Source organism: Melanotaenia boesemani, chromosome 17, assembly GCF_017639745.1.
Source record: "Melanotaenia boesemani isolate fMelBoe1 chromosome 17, fMelBoe1.pri, whole genome shotgun sequence".
In the NCBI taxonomy this organism is placed as follows: domain Eukaryota; kingdom Metazoa; phylum Chordata; class Actinopteri; order Atheriniformes; family Melanotaeniidae; genus Melanotaenia; species Melanotaenia boesemani.
Genome location: NC_055698.1, coordinates 27,738,789 through 27,758,193, shown reverse-complemented (window position 1 = coordinate 27,758,193; position 19,405 = coordinate 27,738,789). Strand labels below are relative to the sequence as shown.

Sequence of the window (19,405 nt, the reverse complement as noted above, 5' to 3'; positions counted from 1 at the left end):
TAGCGACCTTGATCAAGAAAACTTGCTGTCTTCCTCATAGCTTTGTCACATAGCGTGTTACTACCAACAGTATTTACCTTTCTAGTTAGCTATCTTTGGCTTTATTCTTAGTGACTGTGGCTGTTAAAGTATTTTCTTTAAAAAGCAAAAAGGATATTCCTTGATAGCTGTGTGTTTATATTTCAGTCTCCCCAGGATTTTGGAGTCTTTTCTTTATCAGGTCCTTTAAACAGTTGTTAAGATTCGGGGGGGAGGACCCAAGTCTAAGGACAAGTGATGTGAGTGGTTCAAATTCTGATGTGAATTACATGTGAATTATTTCCTTTAGTGGCAGATCACGGCAGCTTTGCTTGTGTGATCTCCCTTTACTCAAATAGTAGCACCTTTTTACCCCCCAAATAACAGCAAACTTTTATATAAAGAAGTTCAGAATCAAATGCTTGCTTGCAATAATCAAAAAAGCTGCAAAATCTTGGAGGAGGCGAGTCTGACTTTTGACAAGGAGAGGTTAATATTATATTGCAAATAAATAATCAAAGAGCTGTTTTAAAACTTTGATGTTGACGTTTTTTAATGTCTCTATAAACAAAGGTTTTTTTTTGTTTCCCTACCTACTTGTGAACATTATTTGAAAGTTGCTTGACATTGCTTGGAATATATGCAAAAAGAAAAAAAAGGCCACATTCCAAGACTTGAACCTGCACTGGCTGCTATTTTTTCCCATGCAGGCATCCAAAAACCTAACAATGCATGACACTGAGACAAGTATGCCTTGAGTGCTGATTGGCTGGAAGGCTAACTTGGATTTGAAGGGGCCTGCTAAGGCTGAAAGCCAGTTTCTTAACAAAGAGGACAAAGTTCCAAAAATGATAAATAGTAAAGAAGCATGACACTTAGTTTTATTTCACCACAAAGCAAATATTTTCCACTTTAACTTCTGTTTCCCACAGCAGAGCAAAGCTAAAGCACTAACAACACAATCAAGTGCAACCCATAGTCGATTGTTCCACATATTTCTGATACTGCCCCCAAGTGGTGGCAAGACGCTATCGCATGCAGACATGGGTTTGCAAAGCACCAAGACAAGCTGCCGTCAGATATTTTAAAATATTTTAAAGTATACAAGTGAATAAAATATTAACATCTGCAACTTCAGCTTGCATTTAGTATACATAGGGGTAGATTTACCATCTTGGGCAAATTAGCAAATATTGTTTGCGAATAGTGAATTCTGCAGATGGGAATGTTCAGTTATACAGATGAGGTCCTAAACTGTGCTGATAAAAAGTTTAGGGGCTATGATGTTTTTTCAGTAATGACAAACTGCTTATATACAGCAGGAAGTGAGGTTTTTCATGCATTCCAAATAAAATTTATATAAATAAAATATCTCTTTCTTCACAATACTTTTACCAGTGTTGCAACATCCTTGTCAAATCAGGTGTGGAGATGACAATGTAAGACCTTTGTTTTCAGAGGTAAATAATATTGAATGTTGAATTGAAGTGATCAATAATCTAAAAAAATCATTCTAAGTTATTCATTAAGATTGGTTAATTCAAATAATATCTTCCCTGAAGTTTTTTTTTTTTTTCCTTTGGAAAGGAAACTTCTGTAAGTACATGCAAAGCAGGGTTAGATGCAAAGACCACTGTGCACAGCTGTCAGGTAGTTACCTCAAAACAAGGTGAAGGGGAATCTGTTTGATGGGATCATCCCCTATGGATGTCAAAAACTGTCTGGCCCCATGTTAGCATAATTTTATAGTCCGATTTAAAAATAAAAGCAGCACTGACCTTAAAATGAAAATACATTAAACATGTCTTTTAAATTTCATAATTATTTACCAGACCAGAGTAACATTTACCAAATTAAATACATATTTACAAAAAATAAATTATCCTTCAAAGTGATTGTGCTTTAAATATTCTTGAATGTGTTCCAACAGTAAAAAGAAGTACAAAACAATATTTATTTTATATATAAAAATATAACTTTTTTTTTTGTCTACATTGTTCTTGGTAATAGTTTATCGGCGCGGGAACAGCAGCCTTAAAGAACTTCTGATTGATAAACATTTTAACCAATCAGAGCACAGCAAAGTTGAACGCCTCTCCACATCCCGCCTCCCTCATATATCTCTCGAAGTTCAGTGGTTCCGTGACCCTCAGAACTGTTCTCCCATTGGCTGATTTCTCTTTCGTATGTAGCACCCTGAGTAGTTCCGACACGGAGAGACGTTGCTGAGGATTCCATTGGCAGCATGACTTGATGATGGAGTACCTACGGACCAGAGTATAACAATGTGAAATTCAGCAAAAATACATGATTTGAGTTTCTACATAATTAAAATCAACAGCTATAAGATTAAAAGAAGTTGTCCTCATAAGCATAATTTGCACCACACATTGGTACTAGTTAATCTTTTAAACTTAACTGATAAATTAATTGATAAATAGCTAAATAAACAGATAGATAATACAGTGCAATAGCGTTTATTTGGTCATATTGTAGGCTCTAATTTTTACAAACAAGACAAAAATGTATTGGAGTGCAAATATTAAGGTGTGGGGATAATTTTTAAACTTGTGGCTAAATACAAGACTTTTTAAGATTGAGAAATCAATCATTTACTTTAAAGCAAATTCAGCTGCGGTGCGGCCATGTTTGTAGTCCTACGAATTGGGAAAGCTACTAAATGGAACTGGTCCAAACATTTTAAAAACTACAATACCCGTCTGCCTTCAAATCTATGCCTGAAGATAGCAACGCCATAAGCGCGAAGGTGATGGGGCAGTGTCAGGTGTGTCGGTTGCTGCTGTTACCTAGTTTTATTTTATTATTTATTTATTTATGCTTGTTTGTTTATTAGTAATAATAAAAGTTATAGTTTGTTTGAATCCTTTATTTCTGTATATTTATTCTTATAATGGAGGAATTTGTAATTGGTGCAATATTTGCATGCCACTAAGGTAAGCGTAGAAAACAACCGAAAATATTGTTCGAGTAAAAGTTAGGTAAGCTATTTTAGCTAGTTTCTGAGATTCCAAATGGTTCTTTGCTTCTCAACAGACAGCTGCTTTTAGTGCAATACGTGGCATGTAGGGCACATCTGGTCCAAATTAATGCACTTCAAACCTGTGGTAGTTTAAAACTCATTTAATTGAGGTGAAGCTAATAAAAGCAGTTAAACAGTTCATTTGATAACGTCTACCCAAAAGATGGGGGAAGTATGTTTGATTTTTCCAAAGGGATCTCATCCCTTTCCCAGGAATGAAAGAAAAGTGTAGCAGATGTGATTGTAAAGGCAGGAAAACTCTATAGTGCCTACATTCTGCCTTACAATGCAAACTGATGTCATGAAACTTGACCTGTTTTACATGACCTAACACAACCATATGAAATTATTGACCACTTGGTCAGGAATTGTGTTAGAATCCAATAGTATATTTTTTTAGGATTAATTGATTTATTGATTTATTTGATGGGGTCATAAGTTCAACCTGTTGAAGCTCAAGTGTGATTAGTTTCAGCCATTGTCCCAGTCAGAGCTGCTGATTTCTGTATCTCATATAGTGTGTTATGCAGCTGATATCGTGAATTAAGCTATCAACAATGATCAAAAACTATATTAACTTCAAAGTAGTATTTTATAATTTAATTATTTCATTGTGCTAATGTTTAAAAATATCATGGCTGGCTTCTTCTGCATTTTACAGTCAGAATCTGATGGAATTTAATGATCCCAGACTGGCAAACTGTGGCATTACAGCATCATTATATACAGCAGCTTATATAGAATTGAATGGAAGAATGAGATACAAGAGCATATTAAATAATCATAATTGGAAAATACTGAAGTGATATACATTTAGAGTGAAGATTCATTCATCATTCATTCATTTTCAGTACCGCTTAGAGTGAAGATGTGTAATATAAGATAACTTTTGCACCCTAACTGCAATTCTTATAATACTGAGAAGGAAAAAAATCTTAATTCTTCATGAAAATAAACTCTGCTGCTGTTCTTACAGTGAGTTGGAGCAGGTGGCTGGCTGTTTGAGGGACTTTCCCCTTTGGAGATACTGCAGAAGTTCAGTTGCCATAATTGAAGCAAAAGGTGGGTCACCTTAACATAAGAGAAATATATGTTAAACAATAACTCTAAAAAGCATATTCATTAAATATTAAGGGTGTTGGACACCTATAATGCTGTATGCAGTGCCAACATACAGTATGAATTATTAAGACTCATTTCCTCACTTTAATAATATCAATCTGTTTAGCAGAGATGAGGTGATCTTTCTTTTGGGGGGATCAAGGAGTAGTGGCCATCCAAATAGCCTCCCACACCACATTTGGAGGACCAGATGACCACTTACACCCAACAGGTAAGTACCCTTTATCCCTCAATACAGATGGATAGACTCAAGGGGAGGAATTGTAGTAGGTAGTTAGTAGGTTCATATTTATTTTTTGCTGGAAGGGCCTCAGTTTCGTACTGTTTTTGGTGACATTTTGGTATTTACTGAATTAAAAAACTTTTGAGAGACATTATCTATTTGAAGAATACTCACCCAATGTGACCATTTCATAGAGGAGGATTCCAAAAGACCATCTATAAGAAAGCAAAAAAGATGGGCAAAAAGCATTTGCAATTCATCTTTTAGTGGCATACAGTATTCCCAATAAGTCTTTTTAATGTCATTGATGTTTTTACAATGGACTCACACATCACTGCTCGGACTCACGGGCCTCCCGGCCAGCACTTCAGGTGCCTGCCATTTACTCAGCTCCATATCGTCCACTGCCCCCGGTGAGCCCAGCTGTGTTCTCCTGCGGTAGACTGAGCCCAGTCCCCAGAGCTTAGCTGTCAAATCTTCACCAACCAGAATGCTGCGAGCCCCCATGTTGCTATGGATACAGCTCTTACTATGCAGATACTCCTAGAATACAATCAGAAATAAACAGAATATTATCAGAAATGATTTGAAGATAGGTTTTTTGGGAGCTGGTTGTGGAGTTGTGGGAAAATTCAGTAATACAAGGCTACTAGAAAGATACATCAACCAGATTTAGATTAGCATTTATCGTCATTTGTAAACTATAAAAATAACTTTAACCTGAATAGCTAACATATTAGAATTACTGAACCATCAGGGGAAAGCTGGAGATGGGCACAAGTTAATGTAAAACTTTGCCACCAAAAAAAGATTTTTCAGTAAAGATAAGAGATGAGCAGGCAGACGGAATAACCTCTTTACAATTTGATTTCCATAAATTGTTAAAGGACCAGAAAAAAGGTCAACTAACCAAAGCTGAAGCCACTTGTCCCGCCATGGTGAAGATCATCTTCTCTGTCATGTCATAACCCGAGTTATCCTTCAGTAAAAGACAGGGACAAAGTAGAAATGGGGACACTGTGTCACTATGTTTTAATGAGATATAAGATCCCAGAAATCTGCAGTCATTAAAGTAATTCTTGAAGGAAAATCTGTCACCATTATCCTCTTGTTTGTGTCCATAGCAACTTGTTTTTTTTTCCTTCCTTGAAGTATAACTATGTCTTGTACAGAATGGCAGCCTTTAGTAACTTTTAGTTTCATGTAGTGCCACCTTTTTTAAAAGACATTACACAGCCTAGTTGAACTGCTTCAAACCAGTTAATAAAAATAAAAAAATCATATTCCTTTTTGGTGACTTTTAGAAGTTTGTTTCAGATTTTCTGCACAAAAAATAGACATTCTGCAATTGTGAACCCATGTCCTACAGTATGAATAATCTCTTCTACATAACACTGTACCTGTCTGCATTTCCACAGGAACCCCAGCAGGTCTCTGTGTTTTAGCTCCTCCACCACAATAATTAAAGGTGGTTGCACTGAAACAACACCCAGCAGCAAAGGAATGAAGGGGTGTGGCCCCAATTCTGACAAGAAGGAAGCAAACCCCAAAAAGTGCTGTTTCTCACTGCTAGTTGCTGTATCTGGGGAAGAAGATTGATTATAGAACAGAGCAGATTAGACATTGAAAGTACACAAATTGGGAGATAAATCTCTTTAAAGAACTTTCCTGTTTCACAATTACTGTCTTACACATTTAGTCCAGTGCTTTTTAAACTTAGAGAAAACGTTTTTTTCTTAGACATGCAGTAAGTAGGTGGTTGTCTTTGAGACTTGCTTTGTACCAGCTCAGCTTACCTTTCAGCACCCTCAGGATGACATTCTTGCTGTCCATGCTACCCCGGTAGAGGTTTACCGTGTCGTTAGGCTTGATGGAGTATGACTGCGGCAGTGCAGTGACCTGACCGAAGGCTCCCTGATGCCTCTCTGTGGACACCTGCGGTACTGCAGTTGGAGTTTGTTTGCTATTTTGCTGCACTTGTTGAACTTTCATTGGCACCTCTTCATGTTCCAGTGGGTTTATCCCAGGTGGTGCTTATGAGAGATAAAGAGTCATATAAAACACTTTGAACAGAATACACTAATAGATCTATATGAGTAGATTTTGTGAAATATAGGGCAAAAGTTTAAAAGAACACAATCATTTGCTTGCTTGCTTACCATCTATGCCGTATAGGTGGTGTCTGTGGCTGTGTCTGTTAGTATGTCTGTGTGTTGAGCTGTGGTAATGTTGTGGGGCTGTGACTCGGGTCCGCTTCCCCTTATGGCAATACCTTAGTATTAACACGGTCAGTAAGGTGATGGCGGTGCCCAGGAGGAGCAGTGCAGGGACAACAATCACTTCCAGCTGATACTCCCGTGTAACTTGAGGAGAGAGACACAATTAACGGTGTAAATTTCAGATCCAAGTGGAATCTGTAGATTTTAGCCTTTTTTGTGATGTGTCTGCTGCAAATGTCTTAGAAATGAGAGACAAACTTTGCTTTTCAGAGTATGTCTAAAGGCTGAGCAGGTTTAGTTTCAGAGTAGCTTGTGGCACTTTTACAGGATGACTGTTAGGCTGTAGAAAGGTTGTCTCATGATGACAGGATGTTCTGTCTTGACATTGCTTCATCATTCATTTTCCCTGGTGCTGAAGTGTTGTTACTTTATATAGCCAGACATGACTGTAATTTGGCAAAGACTGGCCACATTTAAATCCAGCTATCAGTATCCTCATTATGAAATCACTAGAATTTTCTATTGGGGAGGTAATTAGAAAGTTTGTCAACCATAAACCTAAAAATATATTTTTATTTTTCTCTGTATGTGCAGTTATAAATTAATCATTTAGGCAAAATCTTCTTTTCTGAACATTTTTTTCCCCATTCTTATCCTTATGGAGCTAAGAAATGCCAGGACAGTTGATGTTTATGAAAAGTGCAGGATAATACCTGCAGTGTCCATTGTAAGGCATCAGTGGCTGAAATAAAGGTCAGAACTTCCTACTTTGCAGTGAAAGACGTTTGTGAACATTATATCCCTTATGCTGCGTTTACTTGCAAAAAAATTACATTAATTTATATTTAAATACATTTCTTAACCAAAGTCTGTTCTTTTAAGCTAATAAGTGTTTCATTTTAATTATGACTACAATGAAAGATTTCCTCTTCTGCTTAGCACAGGGAACCCAGAAAGCTAACATTGAGTTAGTAAGATTCAAAGCCAGTACAAATAGGAGTTTGATAATCCAGCAAGACCATATTTGTCCCTAAAATCAATATAAGTAATTGCACAAATACACAATTTAATAGTAAGTTGAGAAGTAATGAGTTTGGAAAGTGAACTGAATGTGGTACATAATACGTTTGTTTATTCTCTTGTGCTACATTCAGTCAGTAAAACATTTTTGTCGCTACAGTTCACTGGTTACATTGAAAACCCTTTTAATTATGTCTTCTTTATGTTCTCCTATGTACTTTTTCTGCCCCCCACTGTAAGGCTTTTAATGTTTTATGTAGGATACTTTAAATTGTCTTGTACATGAAATGTGCTATACACCTGTCCCATTGACCATCACTATTCAGAGACTTCACATGCAGTTGGTTATAATCCACACAGTCGTCAGTTAAAGTGAGGAGGGGAGGCCACAGTGCATAAACACATGAAAGACGAGCAGAGAGACGATGTATAAGAGATTAATGCATCCACAATTTATTTACTACATAATGATTAATCTGTTTTGATGAATCGGTGTGGATTTCATACCTTTATTTTCATATAGTCTTAAAGAAACGGGATGCTAATCTCCAAAAGCTAAAAATCAGCTCTGCAGAACCCTTTATTCACAAAGATCTCTGATGCTGTAACAGGTAGCTAACCCATTACAGCATTTCAGTGTGAATATCACACATGATGACTAATTTCAACATATTTCGGCTGTGCACATTCCACAAAGGGAACAAAGTTCCCAGTGTAAGTTTTTCCATCTACACCATAGAAACAAAGATATTTTTTCAGGCTTTTCAGGTGGTTGACAAGACATATAATGACAGGAGAAACTCTGCTTGTGTATAGCTTGATTTGCCATAACTGGCAATTTGAACTGAATTGAACTAGTTTACAGAGATTTTTTTTCTTTTTGAGTTGGCAATATATAAATAAGCTATCAGTCTGATCAGTCTTGATAGATTAAACTCTGCTTTTCAAATGTATACACATTTAATTATGGTTCATGCACACAGGGACAGATGGGAGCAGCCACAAATAGACAAATTGTTGAAATTGTCCCTTAATTTGTGGTAACTGTATAGCAGTTAAACATCTCTGCTCACTAACATGAACAGCCATGCATCTGCTTTCCATGTCCAGAATGAATAACTTGTATGTACAACATCTTAGTTCCTTATTTCAGCTCTAGTGAGGTGGACTAGAGATTTATCTTCATTTAAACTTAATATTTATCGGGAAATGCTGTTTGACCAACTTGGCAGATTACATGCAGTAGGTTTCTCTGTGCCCATTTGTGAGACAAGTGCGCAGACCAGTTTCTAAAATTGAAAACAAAGACAAACAACATCACCTGTCTTGAATGCTCGATCAAAAGATAAAGGTGGACTATCTTAGAAAAATAACTTGGCATTAACCTGGAGTTATTTATCTTGAGATGTAGTTTTCATTAAAGTAAAATTTATTTAATACATTGCAGGATTTTCCATTAAAGAAACAAAGAATATCAGACTGGATTAAGAAGTTTACTAATGTTTCTTTGGTAGATTTTTTATATTTCATCACTCATTTTTACTGGCTTACCTGGCTAATACATAAACAACTCTTCTGCTCCATTGTTAGCATAATTATTTCACTTCATAAAGCAAAATGGGTTTCAAAGAACCAGGATGGGCCATGTGTTGTCATCCAGATAATTAATGCAACCCTTGTTGTTTGATTACATGCAACTTCCAGCTGAGATGCTGACTCATATATCAATAGTTGTGACTTAGAATTTTTGCATTTTTTAATTTTAATTTTGTTTTCAGTGCCACTGAAATTAAAATAAGTGTAAGTAAATTTATGCAAAAATTTAACAACCATCTATCTATCTCTCTCTCTCCTGGTGACTTTCTTGAAAACACTACACACCGTTCTAGTTGCACATTGTATTAGACATAATCCTGAGAAATTTGTAAGGTTTGTCTTATTTGTTTGCTCATTACATCATCCTTTTGATTAATAATTTGGTATTATTACACCAAACACCTTCTGTGTCCTTTTCTAAGGCTGGGCAGGCATTTAAATCCACTGGTGTGTCTTTAAAAAGAAAAAAAAACAAGTTCTGGTTCTGGCACATTCTTAGGAGTGGTGAGAGCTTTGTGTAATGACATATGATTCCTGACATGGTCAGGAAAGGCTCAACCTAAACTTTCAAGAACGCTTTTCCTCAAAGACTCACAAGTTTGTTTATTTATTTTAATAACCAGGGCCTTCTAGCCCTGTTCCATTCATAAACAAAAAATGGGCTTAAATTAAACCATAAACAGACTGAAAAACAGCTGGATAGGAAAAAAAACAACAAAAAAAACAAAACAAAACAAAACAAAAATCAGCTGAAAGGGCTGAACATCCCATTTATCTCTATAGGTTCAAAAGATGTTGTGATCACACAATTACAGTCAGGCAATCCAGGGAAGTATTTTATGGCTGCTCTGGTATAAAGTTTAAGAGACTGACTGATATAGCTTTATTGTGGGTTTATTGGTTCTGTTTCGTGTTTTTAGTCTTGTGTTCAGATTGCAACAACTTGTACTGGATGTAAGAACATTTTTAAAAAGGCTAAAAAATTATTTGTACTGAAATCAAAAAGGAAAATCCTCATAACTCACAGGGTTTAGTTTAGTTTATGAGAATATTATACAACTGTTGTCTGCTTGGATGATGGGAAGACAGTGACACCTGACAGTGTATGGTACACTCCAGAAAACATTTAGCAGTAATGCAAAGTAAAGTTTAAAATGTAAATAAATAAATAAATATTAATTAATTAATTAATATATATATATATATATATATATATATAATCACATTGACTAAGGGATTTATAATCGACACTTATAATCAACCTAAACTCCCCCAAAGAGATCAGTTTTTTGTTAATTTAATATCAGTTTGTAAGTGTTTCCAACGGGAAGGAGCAGCGTGTTTGAAAGCTTTTTATTTATTTATTTTTAGGCCATGTAGCAGTAACATTCAAAGTGCAGTGATATGTATGTGATTTCCATTGTCAGTAATAAAAGACAAAGCACACTGGTACATGGTAGCCAGTTTCCCAAGATACTGACCAGAGGCTTTCAAAGAAAAGTTTCTCATTATCAAGCAGAGACGAGAAAGAAGCTGACATCAAATATTCTCTTATTTTAAAGAAGAATTTGTTCCTGAAAAAGTAACCCAATTTAACTTTTAGCTCGTATACAAGGTTATCAGTGTGTGTCTTGTATGACAGATTCTGATCAATAGTGATTCCTTAATAGTTGATTATATTACTAGTTAAACCCCTTAAAACGTTAGAAGCTAAGGAAGATTTTAATTTTAATTTATTCTACTTGATTAATCCAAGCTGGAAAATTCTTTCTCTGCATTTAACCTATTCTAGTTGCTAGGAGCAGTGGGCTGCCAAATTCCAGCGCCCAGGGAGCAGTTGGAGGTTAAGGGCCTTCGCTCAGGGGCCCACAGTGGTTTACCTTAGTTGCCAGCCTACGGTCTTGAATCCAGGTTCTCCAGATCCAAACCCACCTCTGTAACCACTAGGCTACCAAGATGAGATGGTTTTCCTTTAATGTGACATAACTGAAAATGTATGGAAATGTACCACACTGACATGGTGACGTATGGGAACTTAAACTGTGCCTGTGTAGGAAACAGACTAAGTAAAAATGTAAATAATGTGTTGCACTGTGAACCAGTTCTGTCATGAGACAGTGCTCTATTTACTGTTCAAATGTAATGTCATTTTATCCACCAACAGATGAATTCAGCCCTATTGCAGGACATAATGAAATTTCTAACATTGGAGCTTAAAAAAACAATTGTTACAGTTTGATTCTGTTATAAGAGGAAGTTGGCAAAATACTAGGTTGGAAGTACTTGCATGGAGTTCCCCACTGTAAAGTTTAGTAACCTTTGTCAGGTAGATGTAACAGTAGTAGTAGTAGACTGATATCTGGGCATGTTTTAGATGGCTGAGAAAGAATTGGACATTTGCTGAGGAAACACAGATTGAGAGGTAAAATAGGAGCAATGAAGGGAGATGGTTTGTAGGAATGGTAAAGGAAATTATAACGATGAGAGAGTTGTTGTGTCCTTACTGCAGAGTTTGTCATTTGGTTCACACAGATTGCCGGAGGTAGAGTTGGATGTCATGCTGGAGAGGAAGAGAAGAGCACAGTTGTATCAGCATTACTATCAGTTAGAGGGACAGATCAGCATTTCCTCTGCTCAGCAGCAATCCTAAATCCTCGAAGCTTAGACAGTCATGCAGTAACTACCTTAATAACTGTACAGTACAAAGTGGTTGAATAAAGTATGTTCAGGGAGAGTAATCAACTTTTTAAGAAGACCTTTTTTTTTATCTACGTTTGTATGGAATCTGGAATCATATTACAAATATAAGAAGAAATGCTTGAAGGCTTGTTTTCCAAAGCTATCAGTTACATATATGATAGAGGAGTAGAGATCATCTTAACCACCACTCAGCAGTAACCCAAAATCCATCAAAGCCTTGAAATTGAGACCAGGTATTCAGCAGCTCATTTAGTGTCTCAAATCTCACTGTTATACACTGGACTTCCAGTGCATCTGGAAAGTATTCACAGCGCTTCACTTCCTCCAGTTTGTTACAGCCTTTTTCCAAAATTGAATAAATTCATTTTTGTCCTCAAAATTATACACAGAATAACTCATAATGACAATGTGAAAAATGATTTTTAGAGATTTTTGCACATTTATTAAAAATAAAACTAAAAAATCCCATGTACATAAGTATTCACAGCCTTTGCCATGAAGCTAAAAAATTAGCTGTTTCAACTGATCATCCTTGAGATGTTCCTACAGCTTAATTGAAGTCCTCCTGTGGTAAATTCAGTTGATTGGACATGATTTGGAAAGGCACATGCCTGTCTATATATAAGGACCCACACTTTACAGTGCATGGTAGAGCACAAATGAAGCATGAAGTCAAAGGAATTGTCTGTAGACCTCCGAGACAGGATTGCTTTGAGGCACAAATCTGAGGAAGGGAATAGAAAATTATCTGCAGCCTTGAAGGTCCCAATGAGCACAGTGGCCTCCATCATCTGTAAATGGAAGAAGTTTGGAACTACAGCATTCCTCTGTGGAGATAGGAGAACCTTCCAGAAGGACAACCATCTCTGCAGCAATCCACCAATCAGGCCTGTATGGTAGAGTGGCCAGACGAAAGCCATTCCTTAGTAAAAAGCACATGGCAGCTTGCCTGGAGTTTGCCAAAATGCACCTGAAAGACTCTCAGACCATGAGAAACAAAATTCTCTGGTGTGATACAAAGATTGAACTCTTTGGCGTGAATGCCAGGCGTCATGTTTGGAGGAAACCAGGCACCACTCATCACCATGCCTCTACCATCCCAACAATGAAGCATGGTGGTGGCAGCACTATGTTGTGGGGATGTTTTTCAGCGGCAGGAACTGGGAGACTAGTCCGGATAGAGGGAAAGATGAATGCAGCAATGTACAGAGACATCCTGGATGAAAACCTGCTCCAGGGCGTACGTGATCTCAGACTTGGGCGACAGTTCATCTTTCAGCAGGACAACAATCCTAAGCATACAGCCAAGATATCAAAGAAGTGGCTTTAGGACAACTCTGTGAATGTCCTTGAGTGGCCCAGCCAGAGCCCAGACTTCAATCTGATTAAACATCTCTAGAGAGACCTGAAAATGGCTTTGCACTGATGCTTCCCATCCAACCTGATGGAGCTTGAGAGGTGCTGCAAAGAGGAATGAGCAAAACTGCCTAAAGATGGGTGTGCCAAGCTTGTGGCATCATATTCAAAAAGACTTGAGGCTGTAAGTGCTGCCAAAATTGCATCAAAAAAGTATTGAGGAAAGGCTGTGAATACTTATGTACATGTGATTTCTTAGTGTTTTATTTTTAATAAATTTACAAAAATCTATAAACCTTTTTCACATTGTCGTTATGGGGTATTGTGTGTAGAATTTTGAGAACAAAAATGAATTTATTCAATTTTGGAATAAGGTTGTAACATAACAAAATGTGGAGAAAGTGAAGCGCTGTGACTACATCCCAGATGCACTGTATTTTACCTGAGAACATTTCTCATGAATTGTGAAATGAATTTCAGTTTTTATTGTAATTGATAGTGTCTCCATGGAAAAAAACATCCTTGAAAATGAGCTTGGGGGGGTTAGGTGAAATGCATCCAAATACTGAAAACATGAAGTTACAGTAAAAGTGAAGGGGAAGTTGGAGCTTAAATACCCCTGGATGTCACAAACGATTGTTTTAGGTGCAAGCATGTATGCTTTCCCCCACTGGTTTGATTTGTTTAGCAAATGTAGCCAACAGGCAGAGATGTATCAGGCTGTGGTTGAGTGAGATGCAGTCAAACACAACAGTTTAACACTGTAGTTAAAAGGAAGAGAATGATGTACATCCTTCTCTTTTGAATATGTTTACACCCTATTAATTTCAGTTTTAAAGTTGATTTTTATATCATTACTTATAAATCTTGTTACTTTTGTCTGACATAGTGAGCTGTTAAATAAAGGATTTTTCCAGAGGTTTCTTTTACTGGATTAAGTATCAAAAGTAGTTTGCATGCCTACCTTGTTGTTTCTTTCACGTAATTTCACCAGATGCATTTAAATCTAAGTTAATTGAGGTAAAGTTTCCACATTGATTTCAGGGAGATGTACAGTATGCATATGTAGGGTAAAATACAGTTATGTGTTTGTTTTAGGTGTTAGAAATGCCCTATCATCCTAGCTGAGTGTACGCCCATTGTGGTACATGAACATGCATTCTTACAAAGTGACATTGGTATGTAACAAGCATTTCTGAAGGCTGAACACATGTACGTGCAGACACTGTTGTTTGTGCTTTAGCTTTCATCCATGTCACCGAACCAGTTTGTCTGCATTGTGCTTTGACATTCATGTTATCCAAAAACTAACAACACATACTGTTCTCACATGCACAGCAAAAATGACCAAGTCATCTCACAACACACACAAACACACACACAATCAGTGAAAGCAAACTGAAAGTATGCTGTTATAGACATAGACATATCTGTACATGCGGTCCTGCAAACAAACTGGTGCGTCAAAACACAGTAATTCATCTGCAAGAGTGTGCATGTTGATACAGTAAATAGTAGAGATTATGATCTTGTGCGATTTAAAAAAAAAAAAAAAAAGTAGAGAAATATGTTTGAACTGCACTTCATTTGTAAAATGTTCTGAGTTTCAGTGGTTGAGCCACCGTATTTACATCTTACCTTGCTAGCTCTCTGGGACTCTTCAGGTATCCAAGTCTGTGTTCTCTTTTAAATGTATATTTCGTTGTCCAGATTGCTTTCTTAGTAGAGAATTGTAAAAAAACATCCAAGCCTCCCTCTCAGTTTTCATGTTTCCTTAGTTGGTCCAATGTTTTCAGTGCAAGCAACGGTGAGACACATCTCCGATTGGGGTGTGAGTGATTTTAGATATGCTGATTCTATTCTGCTATTACCAGCTTCTCTCACTTGTATTTCCTCTTGTCTCTCTCGATCACACAGGTTTGCCACACCCACCTGTCAAGACTTTTTTCCAAGTCACACTTATCACTTGCACACACCCACGCTCAGTGACTGTTATATATGTTGTCTGCACCGTTTATGCCTTAACATCTGTTCATTAGTTCACAGACAGCTGGCTTCACTCATCAGCCGTGTTTTTCTAATTTAGAAGAAAGTACAGAGCTTCTATTAAACAAATGAACATGATATAATAATCCATTAAAAATACTTTTCTCTTGTTTCTGCGCAGTAATTTTATCATCTTTACAACATGCATTGGCACAATGGGAACATGTTTTAGAAAGCTTTGGTTTTCTTGGACCATTTTTGTGTGAGAATTTTAGATAATTTAAGATGAATGCACAAAATCTATGAAAACGAGTAAAGTGATTCAAATAAGTTCTGTAATCAGAGTTGAGCTAATTTCTACACCAGATATTCTTTATTATTTAAAAAGAATAAAATGTAGTCCACAGTCTTTAATTTTTCTTTAGATCCTACAGATAAGAGTTAATAGTAGAGAGTTTTTTTCTGTAATTTATTTTGCTGTAGGTATGCTACATATTACAATATATGGGTTTTATTTAAGCTAAAAAGTCTGACCCACTAATAGTGGTATGGTCGGTATTTGTGCTGAGTAATCATGACTTTCATCTGGTGTCACCTGTTGGGCCACCTCCACTCCTCCTCTTTTTTTTTATTGTTTAAAGCAGTCTATTGACACACCTAGCGATACTGAAAGTACTTTGGTATGTTTCACCACTGTCACCATGTTGATTATTACACTGATGAATTAACATATTTTCACTAGAATCACATTGATGTGAAATATCATTTTGACAATGTGGAGGCTGCAGATTTAATTCTCACCGCAGCAGTTTTAGTTTGATGTCTTTTTAGCTTGTAATACAGTAAAATTAAACTGTTTTGGTAGCGTGTGCTTAATTTGTACTGATCCTCTCAATTTATTGTCAAGTAGTTTTGGTCTCTATACCTTTATCTTTATTAAAAAAAAAAACCAAGAACATGATAATCCTACTTTTTCTGTTTTATGTTTGCTTTGAAAACAGTCAGCGCTTTCTCTTTTTTTTAGAAAATAGGAAAAAATTTTTAATGTATAGTTTCCTTTATTTCTACCTAATCAGGACATTAAACTAGGAGATTAAAAATATCTTTACATGAAAGGACTGAGACTAAAGAATAACCCTCAAACAATGAAGTGTGTTCAGTCAGAGGCTTCTTCAGCTCCAGTGCAACAAAGAATGGTACATGAGGTAATTTCTTCCAAAACAATAACTTTACACAATACCCTTGTAATCATAACTGACTGACTACTACTTACATTTAAAAATTATTTCATTTGTTGGAATTGATGAACTATTATACACCGTATATTCCAGACAGTAAGTCACACTTTTTTTACATATATTGTTTGGCTGGTTCTGCGGCTTATAGTCAAGTGCGACTTGTATATATACAGTATAATTTAACATGGTTTTAAATGTTAATTCAAACCGACTGACATTAACTAAGGAGTAAACATTGCCATCTACTGCCACTAGAGGCCACTCTAGCCTTGTAAAAACCACGGTATTTGCTGCTCATGTACCACTGAAAAAACAAATTAATTTAAAGACAACTGAGAAAGACTGAACACTATTCACTGAACACAGACTGAAAATCCTATTCTGCAGATTACAAACTGCACGTAGTAAAATATGCAACCAAAAACTGTAATCGAGCAGTAATTGGCGGAGTTGTTCAGAAGAGACACGAAGGATGAAGAATTCAGTAGCTTCAGTGGAGTGGAATGAGATCGGGAGCTTGGTGAACTTGCTGACCAGTAACTTGCTTGTTGAAGTCACTGGCTTATTATGTTAACTTAGCCTATTCAGCCTAACTGGTATGATGTTTATGATGTTATGAAGCTGAATGTGTTCAGAGTTTCCGTTACATGAATGATTGTGGCACACCGTAACTGCAAAATCAAAGCCACCAGGACTTCAGGACTTTTTTTCTCCAGATGTTACAAAGCTAAATTATTTTTATGAATTGATCCATATGTACAAGTCTCTGTGCACATTTACAGACCATAATAAGAGTTTAAAATTGTACTCAGGAATTGTGACACTGGTCTTCAAATATGCCACGGGAACAAGAAAAGTTTGTTTTGGTCCAATCAATTCGTACTCCAGGAGAAGCTTCGTCTGCGATGGTACGGGGCTTTCTGCAGGGGGATGTCTGTGTCTTTATGTGCAATAAACAACTGACCCGGTTATGTCATATTTAATATGATACTTCATCGGTAGCAGACACAGTTGTGCACATGCCATTGGCTGTGTCTTTAAATGCCAAATTGTATAAATGTTCATACTTTCTCAGCACCTAAATCCGCTGTTCATTAAATGTATTAAGGAGACTAGTTCTTCCTCACAGTTTAAAAGAAATCCTGGAGGAAACTCTGGTGTTACATTAACATACTGGACACATATTCAGCCTGTTGTTCTGTGGGCTATTGTGTAGCTGAATGACTTGCCTTTTCAGATTAAAGTGTAATTACACCACCTACTTAACTCCACCCACTGCCGAATTTGAAGAATGCCAGAAACTTCAAGGGTTGGGGTGGGAGGTGTGGGGTTATCAGGGAGTGGAGAGTGGGCGGGTCAGGATACACAGGCAGAAATGTTTGACATAGAACAACTCCGTTCACTGGCAAGATGCAAAGCGAGATTCACACCTACGCCACAGAGCAGTCTTTGAGGTGGAAGACTTTTCTCCTACACATGAACAAGGTGCTCCTGACCCGTATCTGTCTGAGCCGTTAGCGCTGTTGTGCTGACCTGTCAACAGCTCCAGCAGCTCTGGAGAGCTGTGGGGACTCATGGCAGGTTGTGGCCATTGCCACAATTTGAGCTGCTGTCTATCGCCAGATGAGCATCAGCAAGTAAAGAATAAAGTCCAGTGTTACTTTTACACCCCTTAAAAGCACAAGTCTGTCCCATTGAAGGAATATTTCATCAGGAACTCTGTCAAATAAAAAGAAGTCTGAAACTAGCAAATCTACACCATATCAGTTCACATCCCTTCATATGTGTTGGTGGGCGTGGTTTCTATGCCTGCAAGGTGAGGACCCGCCTCTCTGCATCTGGAGGGAGGGGCTGTGGGGTTTTAAAAAATTTCATGCGACATAGATAACCTCTCTATATCATGAAAAACATAACCTGGTTTTACCCTGTAGCAGCCGTTATGAGCCATTTTTTTACCCACAAATTCCCGTTTATTAAATAAATGTAAAAAATAAGAATTTTATTAACAGCATATGTGGTTTTAATCACGATTAAGTAATACTGTGTTGTTTACAGCTCAAAAAACACATTTTTGGGTGCACTACCCCTTTGAATGTGTGTTCTATGGCTTTGATTTTGAATGGATTTTTTTTTTTTTTAAATAAATTCGACTTATACTCCAGAGCAGCTTATAGTCCAAAGAAATATAATTATATTTCATTCACTGGAAGCAGCACAATTTCAAAGCTTTCCGATGAGCATATGTTAATAAAATTTACATGATAGTAAAAAGGCTTTATGAAATTATAAAATCACAGGTCATTTGTCACAAGTCGTCATGATCATTAATCTAATTTCTTTTGTTTGTCTTTTTAAAAAAAAAAACATTGCCCGTCAGACTTTGCTTAGCTGTTAGCAATGTGATTTTTAGCTTCTTACTTTTTAATTTAACAGTCATTTGGCTTTTTTGACGCTGATGATACTTGTTTCTTTGATTGTGTCTTCACTAGATTATTTTATGACTTCATCACTGCTCATAAACGTGCTTTTCCTGTACTGGGAACCAAACTGAGACAGCTGTGTGAGGAAAACTGCTGTCAGTCCTCATAACAGCTGTAGAGCCGGTGTATGTTAATTATACAAACCGCAACCTAAAATCACATCCAGGAATGCTGTTTGGTTATTTATAATTTTTTTTTTCCTTTTTAGATGAAGCCTAGGGAATACTGCTAAACAACTAAAACTTTCTTTATATGTTACTACTGCATGCCACTGTATTCACTCTGTACACTGCCATGTGTTTCACGTAGTCACCAGTGTTTTCACCTGCCAGCAGATGCTTCAGCAGCAGAGAAATTTTACCTTAGTTTGTGTTTAATAAAAGTCTTGCATAAACTAAAGGCTGCAC

At 36.8% G+C, this 19,405-nt stretch overlaps 1 protein-coding gene across 3 annotated transcripts; it reads right to left on the bottom strand.

Annotated features, from left to right (window-relative positions):
- Positions 1-872: 872 nt before the first annotated feature.
- Positions 873-15,193, bottom strand: styk1a (serine/threonine/tyrosine kinase 1a). 3 transcript variants are annotated; one of them, XM_042011628.1, is made up of 10 exons: positions 14,933-15,193; positions 11,743-11,798; positions 6,563-6,766; positions 6,200-6,436; positions 5,804-5,985; positions 5,314-5,382; positions 4,732-4,946; positions 4,578-4,618; positions 4,033-4,129; positions 873-2,283 (listed from the first exon to the last, which is right to left on the bottom strand). In XM_042011628.1, exons 2-10 carry the CDS (start codon positions 11,795-11,797, stop codon positions 2,088-2,090), a joined length of 1,296 nt encoding a protein of 431 aa, XP_041867562.1. In that variant the 5' UTR covers position 11,798; positions 14,933-15,193; the 3' UTR covers positions 873-2,087. The 3 variants fall into 3 exon arrangements, with proteins under 3 accessions (XP_041867562.1, XP_041867563.1, XP_041867564.1); XM_042011629.1 differs by lacking the exon at positions 14,933-15,193 and adding an exon at positions 14,259-14,364; XM_042011630.1 differs by lacking the exons at positions 11,743-11,798; positions 14,933-15,193 and having other exon boundaries at positions 6,676-6,766.
- Positions 15,194-19,405: the final 4,212 nt, after the last annotated feature.